This window comes from Ornithodoros turicata, chromosome 8 (assembly GCF_037126465.1).
Source record: "Ornithodoros turicata isolate Travis chromosome 8, ASM3712646v1, whole genome shotgun sequence".
In the NCBI taxonomy this organism is placed as follows: Eukaryota; Metazoa; Arthropoda; class Arachnida; order Ixodida; family Argasidae; genus Ornithodoros; species Ornithodoros turicata.
The window spans coordinates 2,920,773-2,934,032 of record NC_088208.1 but is presented as its reverse complement, the minus strand read 5'-3'; the positions used below and the strand labels follow the sequence as shown (position 1 = coordinate 2,934,032).

The following is a 13,260-nucleotide window of genomic DNA, read 5'->3' as shown; positions in this document are numbered from 1 at the left end:
CCCAGAAAAAAATCAATGCTGCAAAATGTAAGCCCGTTTATATGCATACATCGTATTTAATATTAATAGGGAGCTGTGGAATTGGTAGCTCCTGGTTCCTGCAGGTGCACTGTCCGTTCAAATAGGCTTTCTCTTTTCTTGAAGCGCATGATATACAGACGGACTTGTTTGTCGTGATGTCATACGTAAAGTACTTTCTAGCTGGATTGGTGCGATGGCGTCCCATCCGAATGCCTGTTGCTGCTTGCTCGCCAGCAAGCACTACCGCACGAGTACGACGCAGATCGAGGAACACCTTAACTAACAAACGCGCTCGATGGCTCCGTTTTCTTTTCTTCGTGTCCTGTCCACAAAAGAGGCGTCACTTCCCACGCACATGCCTCGCGGGTACGTACATGTATTCAACTTCGCTGCTCTCAAACAAGGGACACGTTGCGCGAAATTACCGATAGAGGAGCCGTTTCGCAGCACCCTTGGGTCGCACATTGGTAGAGAGTCACAGTCTATGTGCGCGAACGATAAAACGTTACGAAGGGAGCCTAAGGGTCGTATACCGACATACATTGCACCGTAACCCTTGTAAAGTATCCATGACATGACTTCAGAACACACGACGACAGTTTCATTCGCCTACTCGTAGTCCAAACCGGCCAAGCTTTTGCTTGGACCGAAAACCGTTAAATAAATTTTTCGGTTTCCCTCCTGAGCGAAAAAAACGTATACGGTTTCGATTCCGTTCCGGTTCGCACCAAAATAGCGGTTTTTTTCGGTTTTCGGTTCCGGTTTTCGATTCACTCCGACACCCTGCCCGGATGTATCCGGAAAACGTACTAGGTCTTGAGTCGCCCTTTCTCTTTTTCTACGAGTCAGGCTTCGCTTCCTCCTCAAAGTAGAGAGGGGAGAGTATACAGATGACATACATTATTGTCATCTGGAAGCGGCGGCTAGTGTTTTCAGCGCAAGCAGTAATGGTGCATTCCATTGGCAGAGCTGGGTCAAATTTTTGCCCGGGCAGGGACAAAAACTGTTCCATTGTCAGGATCGTGTCAGACGTTGAATGGTTCATTGGCGGAGCAACGGCAAAACGTTTGCTCGAAAGAGCAATAGTTTTGGACCCACGAGACCAAACTTAACCTCGGAAAGCACGGGCTCACGCGCTATGCGCAGCGCGTGCTTCGTACCTCGAACGATTGTTAGCATTCCACTGACGAAGCAAACCCGCGTGACCCCGCCGGGAGCACGCACTCACACCCCACCCAGCGCGGGGCAAAATCTGCTCTCCCAATGGAATACGCCATGAGTTGAGATGCAAATGAAAGCTGCGCCATGCCTGGCAACTATGTCAAGCAGTATGCGGTAAATTTGGAAGGGCTTCCGACCCATATAGTTTTCTTTATTGCGTGTTAGCGCCGCGAAACAACTGTGTCTGTGAGCGGCATACAGGTGTGGACAGATTAGAGGACAACAGGAAGGAGTGGTGGACAGGGGGATTACGGCCCATATACTATAGGTGCTACCGTTTTGCACAAACTCTGTGAGATTACCTGATCTGGATCAGCTGTGGTAACGGTTGTTCGCGTTTACCCGAACCGAAATGTGATTGTATTCAACAGGGTAAGAATTTTCCAAAATGTACTGTTACCCCAACACGTCCAGAGCAGGTAGTGAATGAAATGAAATCATTGTTTGCCCAGTTACACATTTGAATGTGAAATGCCACGTTGTTGTTGAATGCCACCATTCAGTTGAGACGTAGTTTTGTGAAAAAAGTTTGAACTATTTTTATTCCGAATATGCACTCAGAATCGAAATAGATGGAGAGGAGGTGCGGTGATATCACCCACAGCTTCATTCTGAATGACGGCAGCGGCAAAGCTCGAGAAAGGTTGTCCGTTTTCCGAATTCAAGCATCAGTGCCAAACGTAAAGATTAAACGTAACACAGCCCTCATTGCGACGTTCTGGCTGACCAACTCTATTGCAGAAACAAAAACGACAATAAAATAATAAATTTGTTGGTCACGCTGATTTACTGTACCAATTACACTAAGAAAACTTTCTGTAATTTTACTGCACATAAGTGTCTGCTAACTCCGTTGCTGGCACATGTGCCATCATATATGCTGCGCAAAATCTGTTTGATGTGTACGTTGCACAGTTACGGACTAGCCTTTCGCAGTTTAATATCCCTTTAATGTAAGTGGCTCTCTTTTCGTTTATGGAACTGTGCAGTGTGCACTACAAACGACTTTTTTTTTGCAATAACTAGTACTTTACGGCACATATGCCGGCAACAACCCCCTTGTTATTTTTACAACCACCAACCAACCAACAGTTAGCAGTCACTTTTGTGTAAAATTACGGATTTTTTACAGTGTATGTCCTTCCCTGATTCATAGTATAGCCTCAAAAGGTTTCTTTTCCTCTGATACCACAACACTTTTACCGGCTCACCTCCATCCAATTCCGAACAGCCAAGACTATTCGTTGTAGTTGCTCGACTGTTTCGAGTGTTTTGTTAGGAATTCTCACGCGCGTAGTAGCATGTTTCTTTCTCTTGCACGAAACGCACCAGTCTAGCAACTAGGGGCTGCAATAGACGAGTTCAGAAAATCCCACAGTGCTTAGCGCCGCTTTGAACTGTGGGAGTTTACTAACACGAAAGAAACGGGTGGCCTCTAAACTGTTCCGATTTCTCCTCTACCGGTCCATTGTCCACGACGTGTCAAGGTCAGCGAAAGCGAAATGTTAAGGATTATTCTTCGTTCCTCCGCTCAGCAAGTGCCCAGGATGTAATGCGCGCGCAAAGAGCACTGGGATTTTCTGAACTCGTCTATTAGCGCACCACCAATAGATCTCTACCCGAGAACGTCATCATGATGTTGGTAGACAGACTGAAACTGGATCAAATCGGAAGGGGAGGGCTGGGTTCCACGAATGGACACTTGTTCGCTACCTCCTATTGAAAGATAAGTAGGACTGAAGGTCGCGTCCCTTTCAGAGATCATCGTAATCCTTTCAAGACCGTGGCTTTCGGGCGCGACCTTGTTCGCCCCTAGCTTTGAACGTAGTTCAACTCTACCAAATTGGTGGCGCTGTCGAACACTATGACGTCATTTGTTTACAAACAGGTAGAGGTCTATTAGGGGCTACTTAGACCTCGTTAGATAAGGCTGCGCATCCAAAAGTCGCTCATTGCAGTGTTCTAATAGCGAAACGAGACGCAGGCGTCTTTGTCAGTCAGTCATTGTTAAAATTGTCAGGGCGGAGGAGCTTAATCTCATTTTACTTAAAGGGGCACTAAAATGCAAAAACAAGTTCACTTCAAATTACGTTGCACGCTACGTCAATTTCGTACTTATCATAGTTCAAAACTTTGATTCCGTTACGGAGCTACAATCGAAATCATACCGGACTCTTCCTTGCTTCTGCGCTAAGCAGTGAACGTCGTTTCAGCTCGTGCATCGGTGTTTTTAGCCCATGCTGCGCGTGCACGCACGTGCCACGCCATGAAGCAGCCTCTGTGAAAAAACGTAGTGCGCGTTGCGAGTCGGGCTGGAGTCGCTGTCCGAAGGATGTGGTGATAGATGTTGTCAGTGGAACATTCGCGATAACTGTTGTGGGCTACAATTAGGGTTGCCACCTTTCGTAGTGAAAAATACCGGCTGAGGGAGAGGAGGTGGAATAGAGGGAAAGGAGGAAATGAGACTCGCGGGAAAGGGAAGTGGGCGAGGGGTGGAAGAGCACGCACAGGAAAACGAGAGAGAGAGAGAGAGAGAGAGAGAGAGCTCAAGACAATACGAGGAAACGTGTTCCTGTGTGTAATAGTAATAATAATAATAATGAGTAACTAAGGAAACAACGGCTGGTGACTGCGCGGAGTTGGGTCTGCGCTCCAGATTTATTCAAGCTCTATTGGAATGTTGAAGGGAAAATCCCGGAAAAACCCGTATGAAAGATCTTGAGCCATAAATACCGGCAAAAGGCTGCCGGCAATACCTTCCTACCGGCAACCGGCTCAGCGAGCAAATAACCGGCCGTGCCGGTATAATACCGGCCTGGTGGCAACCCTAGTTACAATACAGTGAATCGGTATTGAGAAATGCAGTAGTGCGCATCACGCCGCGCAAATACGGAACACAACGATCGGACCCGTTCCAAATCTACACGGTCACGATAGCTATGCGCGCGCTTCTCCTGCTGTCTCATTGGATGCCGCCAATCTTTTGCCTCCCGGGGATCCCATTCGTTGCCGCCAAAGACGGCTCTGTTTCCATTGCGTTTTTCTTCTAAAAGGTAGCACTGTGTGAACTTATTTTGCTTGCATTACACTAATTGAAACACGGACTTTCATTTGAGAGCAAGTTGTTTTTGCATTTTAGTTCCCCTTTAACCTACAACTGCGGAGTGGAAGCAGTCTTGTCTGTGTTGGAGTTGGTGCTGGTGTGTCAGATGACATTATTACAAGTGCCAAACTCATCCACTACTGGCGAGTATACTCTTAGAAATGAACTTCACCGCATAGCACGCTCTTTGCCAACCATAATCTCGAATGATATCGTTATCTTCCCTGATTTGCTGAAAACGGGAGGCGTACGCCTTTTTTGTGACAATTATAAACAACATAAGTGTCACAAAATAGGCTCCGCCCCACGTTTTCAACAAATCAGGGACGAGAATTCGGAATGTTGGTTGGCTAGGAGCGTGCTATGTGGTGAAACTCATTTTTAAGAGTGTACATAGATGAGATATGATAACAGCCAATATCTAAGGTCACTCGAGCGACTTATATTATTACTATGTACGACGTGATTTCCTACCTATGCGATGTTAGAAGAACGGCGATACCAGCTGTGTGTCTTAGCGCATCCAGTGAGCGAAATATCTTGGACCTGGCAACGACATCGACGCCAGCGCTGGGCTCGTCCAGAAATACGACGTCTGGAAGGCCCACCAGGGCAAGGCCTACCGAAAGCTTACGACGGTTTCCTCCACTGTTTTCAAATGGAAAAAGACAGGTTGAGCGACGACTAGTGTCGACCTTACCATATACAGCTTCTCCCGAAGTTCACAACAAATCAGGAAAAATAGAAGGGACTCAATGCGTGACCGCAAAACAGTGACATAGTTTATAAAAAAAGAAGAAGAAAAAAACACACACACACACTCACACAGGGCAAACTACGCTTTGAAAACAGAACTGGGTTTTCTAGATGACAATCATTCCAAATACGTATTTTCGTCTGTATTCCCTTTTTGGAACATTTCTGATTGATATTAATTGTCACATGTATAGGCATATGTGTGGCGGCCCCGTGGACGACGATGAAGACGTGCCTGGTGCTGGCGCGCGCCACTGTGCCTGCCACAGGCACCGTTTTAGCGTGAGGCCACGACCACCTGCCCGCTGGGACATTCCATCATCGCCGATCAGGACTCATGTAGAGGAACACCACCTCCTTTACATATCCACTGCTCTATCCGGAAATCAGCGCTCCCACGCTCAACGACGAGTGTTACAGTTATTGGGCACTTTAAGTAGCGGCTCAGGAGCGTAAGGAGCGCGCTCCTTTTCACAAGACGGCGTCACTCCTGTTCAGGAGCGTGGCGCTCCCGCGCTCCTACCCACAGGTCGGAGTGCTTCTCGCACTCTCCACACTCTTCTACGGTTGGACCTATTTAGTGACTATATACAGGGTGTGTGCAGAAAAACATGACCCGCGTTTAGGCACATAGCTTGTTGCCTACCTAACTAACGAACTTCCGGTGACGCACGATGGCGCATTTATGCGTGCGAAATCTGTAGAAAAATTGTGGAAGCCAGACCCAGCTTAAAAAATAAACGGAACAACGAAAACGTCGGCTTCCGTGCATCAGAATAGGGCAACATGGTGGACAATAGGGTGTATGTGAAAGGGCAACGTGGTGCACGTAGGAGAGTTGTGTTCAAGTACCGCTAGGGGAGCTATCGGTGCATAAATCGAAACGATGTCCCACATGGATGCTCATCGGTAGTACCCCTAGCGGTGCCTGCACATAACTCTCATGAGACGGAAATGCACTACAACGCACTGTCATGACCGCCCTATTCTAATGCATGGAAGCCCATGTTTTCGCGCTCTGTTTATTTTTTTACACTGAGTATGGCTTCCAGGATTTTTTTGTAGCTTTCGGACGCATAAATACGCCGTCGTGCGCCACCGGAAGTTCCTCGGCTAAGTAGACAACGAGTTACATGTAAAAATGCGGGTCATGTTTTTCTGCACACACCCTGTACTCAACTAGAGTCACTAAATAGGGAGCAGAGTAGCGACACACTGAGCCACGCCGGCGAGCGAGCCCGCCATCTTAGGTCCGGCGCTACTGCGTCGCTTAGCAATGGGACGCCGATCTCACCCTTCTCCGCCGGAGAACAGTGCGGTTGAGCCAGCTCGCAACGCAGGAAACCAGTTTTGGATGGAGGCGATGGAGGGGACGTAGCATGGAAGGCGAGTTCTTGGACGGGGAAACCACGTGATACGATCGGCCCTTTTTTTTTTTCGGCCCAAACGCTTTTGCCTGACAGTTGACACACATTCTTATATATGCCGCTTTCACCGCTTCCGGTTTGGTGGCAAAACGACATCCGGGTGTTAGCTACAAACGCATTCTGCGCCGACAAGTGTGCCGATTGACACGGTTATCGCTTCTGATTTGAGGAGCGAGAGGGTCGCATACGCCTTTTTTTTTTGCAATTCAAATTGCCACAAAAAGGAGTACCGCTCCCGTTTTCAGCAAATCAGGAAAGCGAAAGGTGTAATCCTGCATGGCAGCTGGTTCCGACTTCCGTGCGTCCTTAGGCAAGGAGGGACCGGAAGTCTTCGTGGCACCGGAAGTTGTGGCGAGAGCTTGTTTATGTTTACCCGAGAATGTCACGTATTCATGTCGTACGTCATGTGTCAGGGGGCACAAGGCGTGTGCCCCCTGTTTTCAATAAATCAGGGAAGAAAATGACGTTATTCTGCGTGGGAACGTATTATGCGTCGAAGTTCAGTCTTTACTCTCTTTAGAATGTTTCAAATGAGCTTGGAAGGCACGTCGTAGAACGTATATGTTGTTTTACCGCGTGGTGTGAACATATTACTTTCACGAACCGTCACGCAAGACATTGGTAAGCCATTGGTAAGCCCGCCCATGCTGCTCCTGGCGTGTGGTGACGTCAAGTCCGTCAGCACTCTTTAACGGCTGTCGAGAATCGCCTGCTAACGAAAGCGGCCTGTCGAGGCGCGGGACGGGCACTGGATACAAAAAGAACGGAGGGAAGAAAAGAAGGCACGCGTCTCACTATTGGGTGCTTGATATGACGTCATAGACTGGCAGCCGAAGGAAGGACCATTTCTGACCCGGGCACTCTAAAAGCAGAACTTACCGCATGGCACGCTGTGCGACAGCCATTGCAACGAATGATAGGCTACCACGCTCCATTAACGGATAACTGTCAAATGTTTTATTGTTTCGTTTCTATCATAAGATGCACTCAAAAACAGAAGCTCACCGCACAGTATGCTGCGCGTCAAACCTTGCCACGAATGATAGGGTTTATCGTTTCCGAGTAGAAGAGAAGGAGGGGGGGGGGGTGTACGGCTTTTTGTGTCAATTATTTCTATATCCAAATTGACACCAAAAGGCGTACACCCCCTCTCTCTTCGAATCAGAAGCGATAACCCTATAAATTGTGGCAATGGTTGGCGCACAGTGTGCAATAGAGTGTGGCGGCTACCCCGAATTAGAAGCTACTAGCATATAGTACACACTTAAAAATGAGTATACGATTAAAAATGAACTTCACCACATAGCACGCCCCTAGTCAACCATCATCCTGAAACCCGAATGACAACGTTCTCGCCCCTGATTTGTTGAAAACGAGAGGCGAGGCCTTTTTTATACCCTTAGGGGTACATAGCTTGTATTCAAAAAAAAGAAAGAAAAGGCCTACGCCTCCCGATTTCATCAAATCAAGAGAGAGAAAGGTGCCATTCGGGATGGTTAGCTAGGAGCGTGCTAAGAGGTGAAATTCGTTGTTTTCTCATTTACCGTAAACGATGAAATAAACTTACAAGTTATGACCGGAACTTCGCTAGGATTCAACGACTTTTACACTGCTGATACTACCTACCTATATGATGAGCTGCGCCTGTCTGCGTGTTGTTCAAGGTCGAGGACGCGTAGCAAGCTTTTCACCAGTTGCGGAACATGTTGGTTTGACACCCCACGCAGGCGTGCGAAAAGCACCAGAGCCTCACGGCCCGTCAACCGTCCAAGCAACCCCTTCTGCTGCGGACAGTAGCCGATGTTTTCTTGCCACTACAAAAATTATCGAGAAAAAGAAAAAAAGGTCCTGAGATTATATTGACTAACCATAGCTTTTGGACGACTTTAAGTCGACGTTGCTTCTCAAAAGTGAAAGATGCTCAGACATTTCGCCCCCCCCCCACCCCAAACGGCACTTACGCAAAAGAAGAAGAAGAAGAAGAAAAAAATCTTCCCGCATAGCACGCCAGAACCATCAAGTGACCTGAATAATATTCTTCCGTAGTCGAATTATTGCTAAAAACGCCTTATGTGTAATACTTCGTCTATAGCACTATAGAAATCGCGTACGCCCATAGTCCTCATACTACAGGAGGCGTAACCTTGTTCGGTCTTGAGTTGTGTTCTTAGGCTCTACGCGCACACTGCGAGCACAAGACCGATGCACAAATACCGTAATAAGCTTCAGATCGGTCCATCTCCCTGCCCCTGATACGCCGATCCAACATCGTTCGGAATCGAATGCACTACTGTTTCTGCACCTCAGTTTATCCTCGTAGACGTTGCTTTTCCATCTACAGCGACACCCACCTCCTATCCAACATTATGTCCTTGGCACCTGTTATCACCGATAGCGCCTCTGTGGACAATTTATCTGTAGATGTTCCGTTGTCCCACAATCGTAACAACAGTCTCCATCTGGGACCGTCAGCCTTTACCGGTAATGTGGCTCCACCTGTAACCGCTCTCGTCGTTTCCGAAGCCGTGGTACCATACAGAATCTCTGGCATAGGAACTACCACGCCAATCATCATTTTCGCAATAAAAGTGTCGTTGATGGTTGACAGGGTACGGGTTATGCCGTGAGGTCATGCAGGTAGAGCCCTGCGCGGATGAGATTTTTGGCACCGCGCACACGTTATCCGCGTCCGATCCGCATCCGCATCATACACAACAGTTTACATCCGCATCCGATCCGCTGAGCAAAACGCACCATCCGCATCCGATCCGCAAAAATCCGCACGTTTCGAAGGACGCGTAAACACCGCAAGAAGCATGTTGGTATAATTTCGGATGCCTCCATGCTATCACGGAAGGTATCACGACGACAAGCAAAGGTAAACCTTTCAACAAACGCGATATAGAGAGACTTCTGGAACGCGTGGGACGCTACCTCGCCGGTGCTCGCGTGGTTCAAGATTCCAGAATGCCTCCTCTCCCGTCTTGGCCGTGCATGGTCAAAGGTGAACCCGAGCATGCACTCGCTGTCGGCGCACAATACAAATAAATTGCTGGTCGAAAAGTTACAGCACGCGGTATATCCGCATCCGATCCGCTACCGATCCGCTGCTTTCACATCCGCATCCGATCCGCATCCGACCTCTAGTCATCCGCATCCGATCCGCACACCGTAGGAAGTGATAAATTTTCATCCGAATCCGCAAGTATCTTGCGGATATCCGCGGATATACGCTTCCATCCGCGGATGGTGCAGGGCTCTACATGCAGGCATTGTCAAGGAAATGTTCTTACTCACACAGATCGCAAATTTCCCAATAGTGTAAGAGCCCATGTTCCTTTGCGGCCTACCTTCTTGAGGTCGTCAGTGAGCACAGCATGGCGTGTGTACGCCGTGCCTCGTGTCACGAACAGACGTCCCGTGAGCATACCGAAAGTTGTCGACTTCCCCGCGCCGTTTACACCCAGAAGTGCAAAGCACTCTCGTGGACGAAGCGCGAGGTCCAGGCTCTTGACCGCGTTCAGGGCTCCATAGGCTTTGCAGAGGCTGTCCACCACGAGAACCCGCCCTTCCAGGTCGCTGGACTTCCTGCTGATAATTTCGCGTACACGGCAGCGTTCAGTGGCGACGTCTGGATCTTCCGGAGGCGGTGCAGGGCTTTGAGGCTGGTATGTACGGACAAACACACCCCACGTCGCTTGCGGATATCCAGAGTCGAGTACAAGTAAGACGGTGAGAGCGATGATTCCCTGGACAAGCAACAGGCAGATCTCCCAGCCTACACCATCCATATGCATGGCTAAAGGTTGCATAAGTCTCGGGATGCCATTGTGCCGAACACCTGCATAGATAGATAGATATATATACATATATTTAAGATTTCCGTAAAAGCTACAGGACAGACTCCCTTTTAGTTGCAAGAACTTGCGTTTTATGTCTGATAAGACAACATTGATCATGTTAATTACAAAGGCGCCTTTTTGTGACAGTTGACGTATATCTGTTAACGTAACAGCGTAACGTTGACAGTTAACAACAACACAGTAACGTAACAACGTAACGTTGACAGTTAACATAACTGCCCCCAATCGACGTATACGCATCCCATTTTCAACTCGTCCGGAACTGTAACTATGTAATTCTGTGAGTTACCTTTTTTCGGGCCCTTTTATACTGTACATGATTCAGATGTCCCTCGCTAACTGCGATATTCGGCATCTTACATTTGTTCTTGTAATATTTATTTACTTTTATTTTATTTACTTTTATTTATATTTATTTACTTTTAGTGTCCACCCAGAGTCAAAGCCTGCACTCTAAAAAGAGAACTTCACCGCATAGCGCGCTGTGCGCCAACCATTGCCCCGAATGATACGGTTATCGCTCCTGATTCGAGGAGAGAGGAGGGCGTACGCCTTTTTTTGGCAATTTGGGTATATGATAATTGCCACAAAAAGGCGTACGCCCTCCTTCTCCCCCCGTATCAGCAGCGATAACCCTATCATTCATGGCGATGGTTGGCGCACAGCGTGCTATGAGGTGAAGTTCTCATTTTAGAGTGTGATAAGTGGTGCCCTCTATGCACCCAGACCATAATCCTCTTGTCATAATCCTCTTGTAATAAAACTTGTCAAATATCATTACGATGTATAAGAAGAGTGTGTTAGTAGACATATACAGGGTGTCCCAGAAAACGTGTCATTGAATTATAATAAAAAAACTACGCCACCTAGAATCACGCGGTCAACGGCATTTGTTCTTACTGGGTTTTTGCTACCTCCTGATGTGAATGTCGTGTAACGTAAGTTTAATTATGTTAATTTTTGCGAGCTTAAGTCGGAAATTTTCCAAGTAAAGGTCACTTTTTTACCCCACTAATAAGAAGAGCGTGTCCAATTTACCCTAATTAATGATAATTGACAGATATATTCATGAGCTATCCCATCGGGAAAAATAGCCGAACATCATGCTCTACGGAGCTCTCACAGGATAGCGCACGATGAATTTTTCAGCGCGATCTTTGTCAGTCCGACGAAAGGAGGTTAGAATCAACGATGAAATATGAAAGTAACTGAAAAAGTTAGCCAGCTGTAGGGATCGAACCCACATCTTCTGGATAACCGGTCCAGGGCTCTACCAATTGAGCTAAGCTAACACGCCTCTCCAGCGACTTTCGGGGTGCGTCATCTGAAGGGACGACAAACCAGCCACTCACTCTCACTCACCCTCCTTGCACTCTTACATTTTTGCTCACTCATACACACATTCATACGACGGAAATCGACGCAGGCGGCACCTGTTGAACAAGAGAGAAACTGATGTTCTGAGGCTGGAACAACATAGAAGGGACAGATACAAACAAAGCCTCAAATTGCCTAAGAAATCAACGATGAAATGGTAGAGCCCTGGATCGGTTATCCAGAAGATGTGGGTTCGATCCCTACAGCTGGCTAACCTTTTCAGTGACTTTCATATTCCATCGTTGATTTCTTATTCTTAGGCAATTTGAGGCTTTGTTTGTATCTGTCCCTTCTATGTTGTTCCAGCCTCAGAACATCAGTTTCTCTCTTGAGGTTAGAATCCCAGCCCACCCCGGCATCGCAGAAAGAGATAACGCAGGCATGGCTTATCGCGTCCGACTTTCACTGGGATAATGCTTTCCCTCTCCCAATTTTAGGAACTGTTACTTTTTCTACTATCTCTCTGTGGGCTGGCTTTGGAACCTCCTTTCGTCGCAACGAGAGCGATTGCGCTCAAAAAGTCATCGCGCGTTATGATCCGGTGCTCCGAAAAGCATGATGTTCGGCTATTTTTTCCGATACGATAGCCTCTCAATATTTCTGTCAATTATTATTAATTTGAGTAAATTCGGCACACTCTTCACATTGGTGGGGTTTAAAAGTGACATTTACGTGGCAAATTTTCGAGTTCAGTTCGCAAAAATTTACATAATTAAACTTAGGTTACATGACATGCACATCAGGAGGTGGCAAAAGCCTAATAAGAACAAATGCCGTTGGCCGCATGATTCTGTGTGGCGTAGTTTTTTAATTAAAATTCAATGACACGTTTTCTGGGACACCCTGTACATGTAGATATTAGTAGACATGTTAGTAGTAGCATTTTCGAATACCGAATCGAATAATTCTACATTCGATTTGATTTGCAAATCGAATACGAATATCTGGAAGTTTCTTCCGAACCGAATATATTAAATACTTCCGAAGCTGCACACAGTAAGGCAGCAAAAGGGTCGAGAGAGGGCATAAAACAACAGTGGTGGCCACTAACTACTTCTACAGTAGTTTAACTATAACTACTAACTACTTCGCGATTGAGTAGTTTAACTAGTAGTTCAAATACTTTTCAGGGGAGGGGACTTCTTTAACTACTGCAATGTATTTTAACTACATCATCTCTAACTATACTTAACGTCGTCCATCACCAATCCCATTCTATAGTGCTCTTGAACACCTAAATATGAATCACAAGCAGTGATAAAAGTGAAGATTTAGTACACATGCACGTCACAATTGCTCTGCACCTCCGTTGTCATCAAAGAAGTATAGCTCAAGGTAAAAGTCGGAAGCACAATCGTGCCGTAAATGAGGCGTGTAAAGCTTGCGGCAAAATCAGAAGTAGTTGGCGCCTGCACTGTAGTTGACTACAGTTGACAATAGTAGTTTAACTATCTCACAGCGTAGCAATTGAGCTATCAAACAACAACGATCA

At 46.9% G+C, this 13,260-nt stretch overlaps 1 protein-coding gene across 1 annotated transcript in view; it reads right to left on the bottom strand.

Annotated features, from left to right (window-relative positions):
* Positions 1 to 13,260, bottom strand: part of LOC135366356 (retinal-specific phospholipid-transporting ATPase ABCA4-like) — a 31,111-nt gene that overhangs the window by 3,650 nt on the left and 14,201 nt on the right. Inside the window, exons 8-10 of the mRNA XM_064599024.1 lie at positions 9,879 to 10,369; positions 8,155 to 8,342; positions 4,820 to 4,993 (exon numbers count right to left, since the gene is read on the bottom strand). Of these exons, the coding sequence (XP_064455094.1) occupies positions 4,820 to 4,993; positions 8,155 to 8,342; positions 9,879 to 10,369 (853 nt within the window). The remainder of the gene's footprint in view (positions 1 to 4,819; positions 4,994 to 8,154; positions 8,343 to 9,878; positions 10,370 to 13,260) is intronic.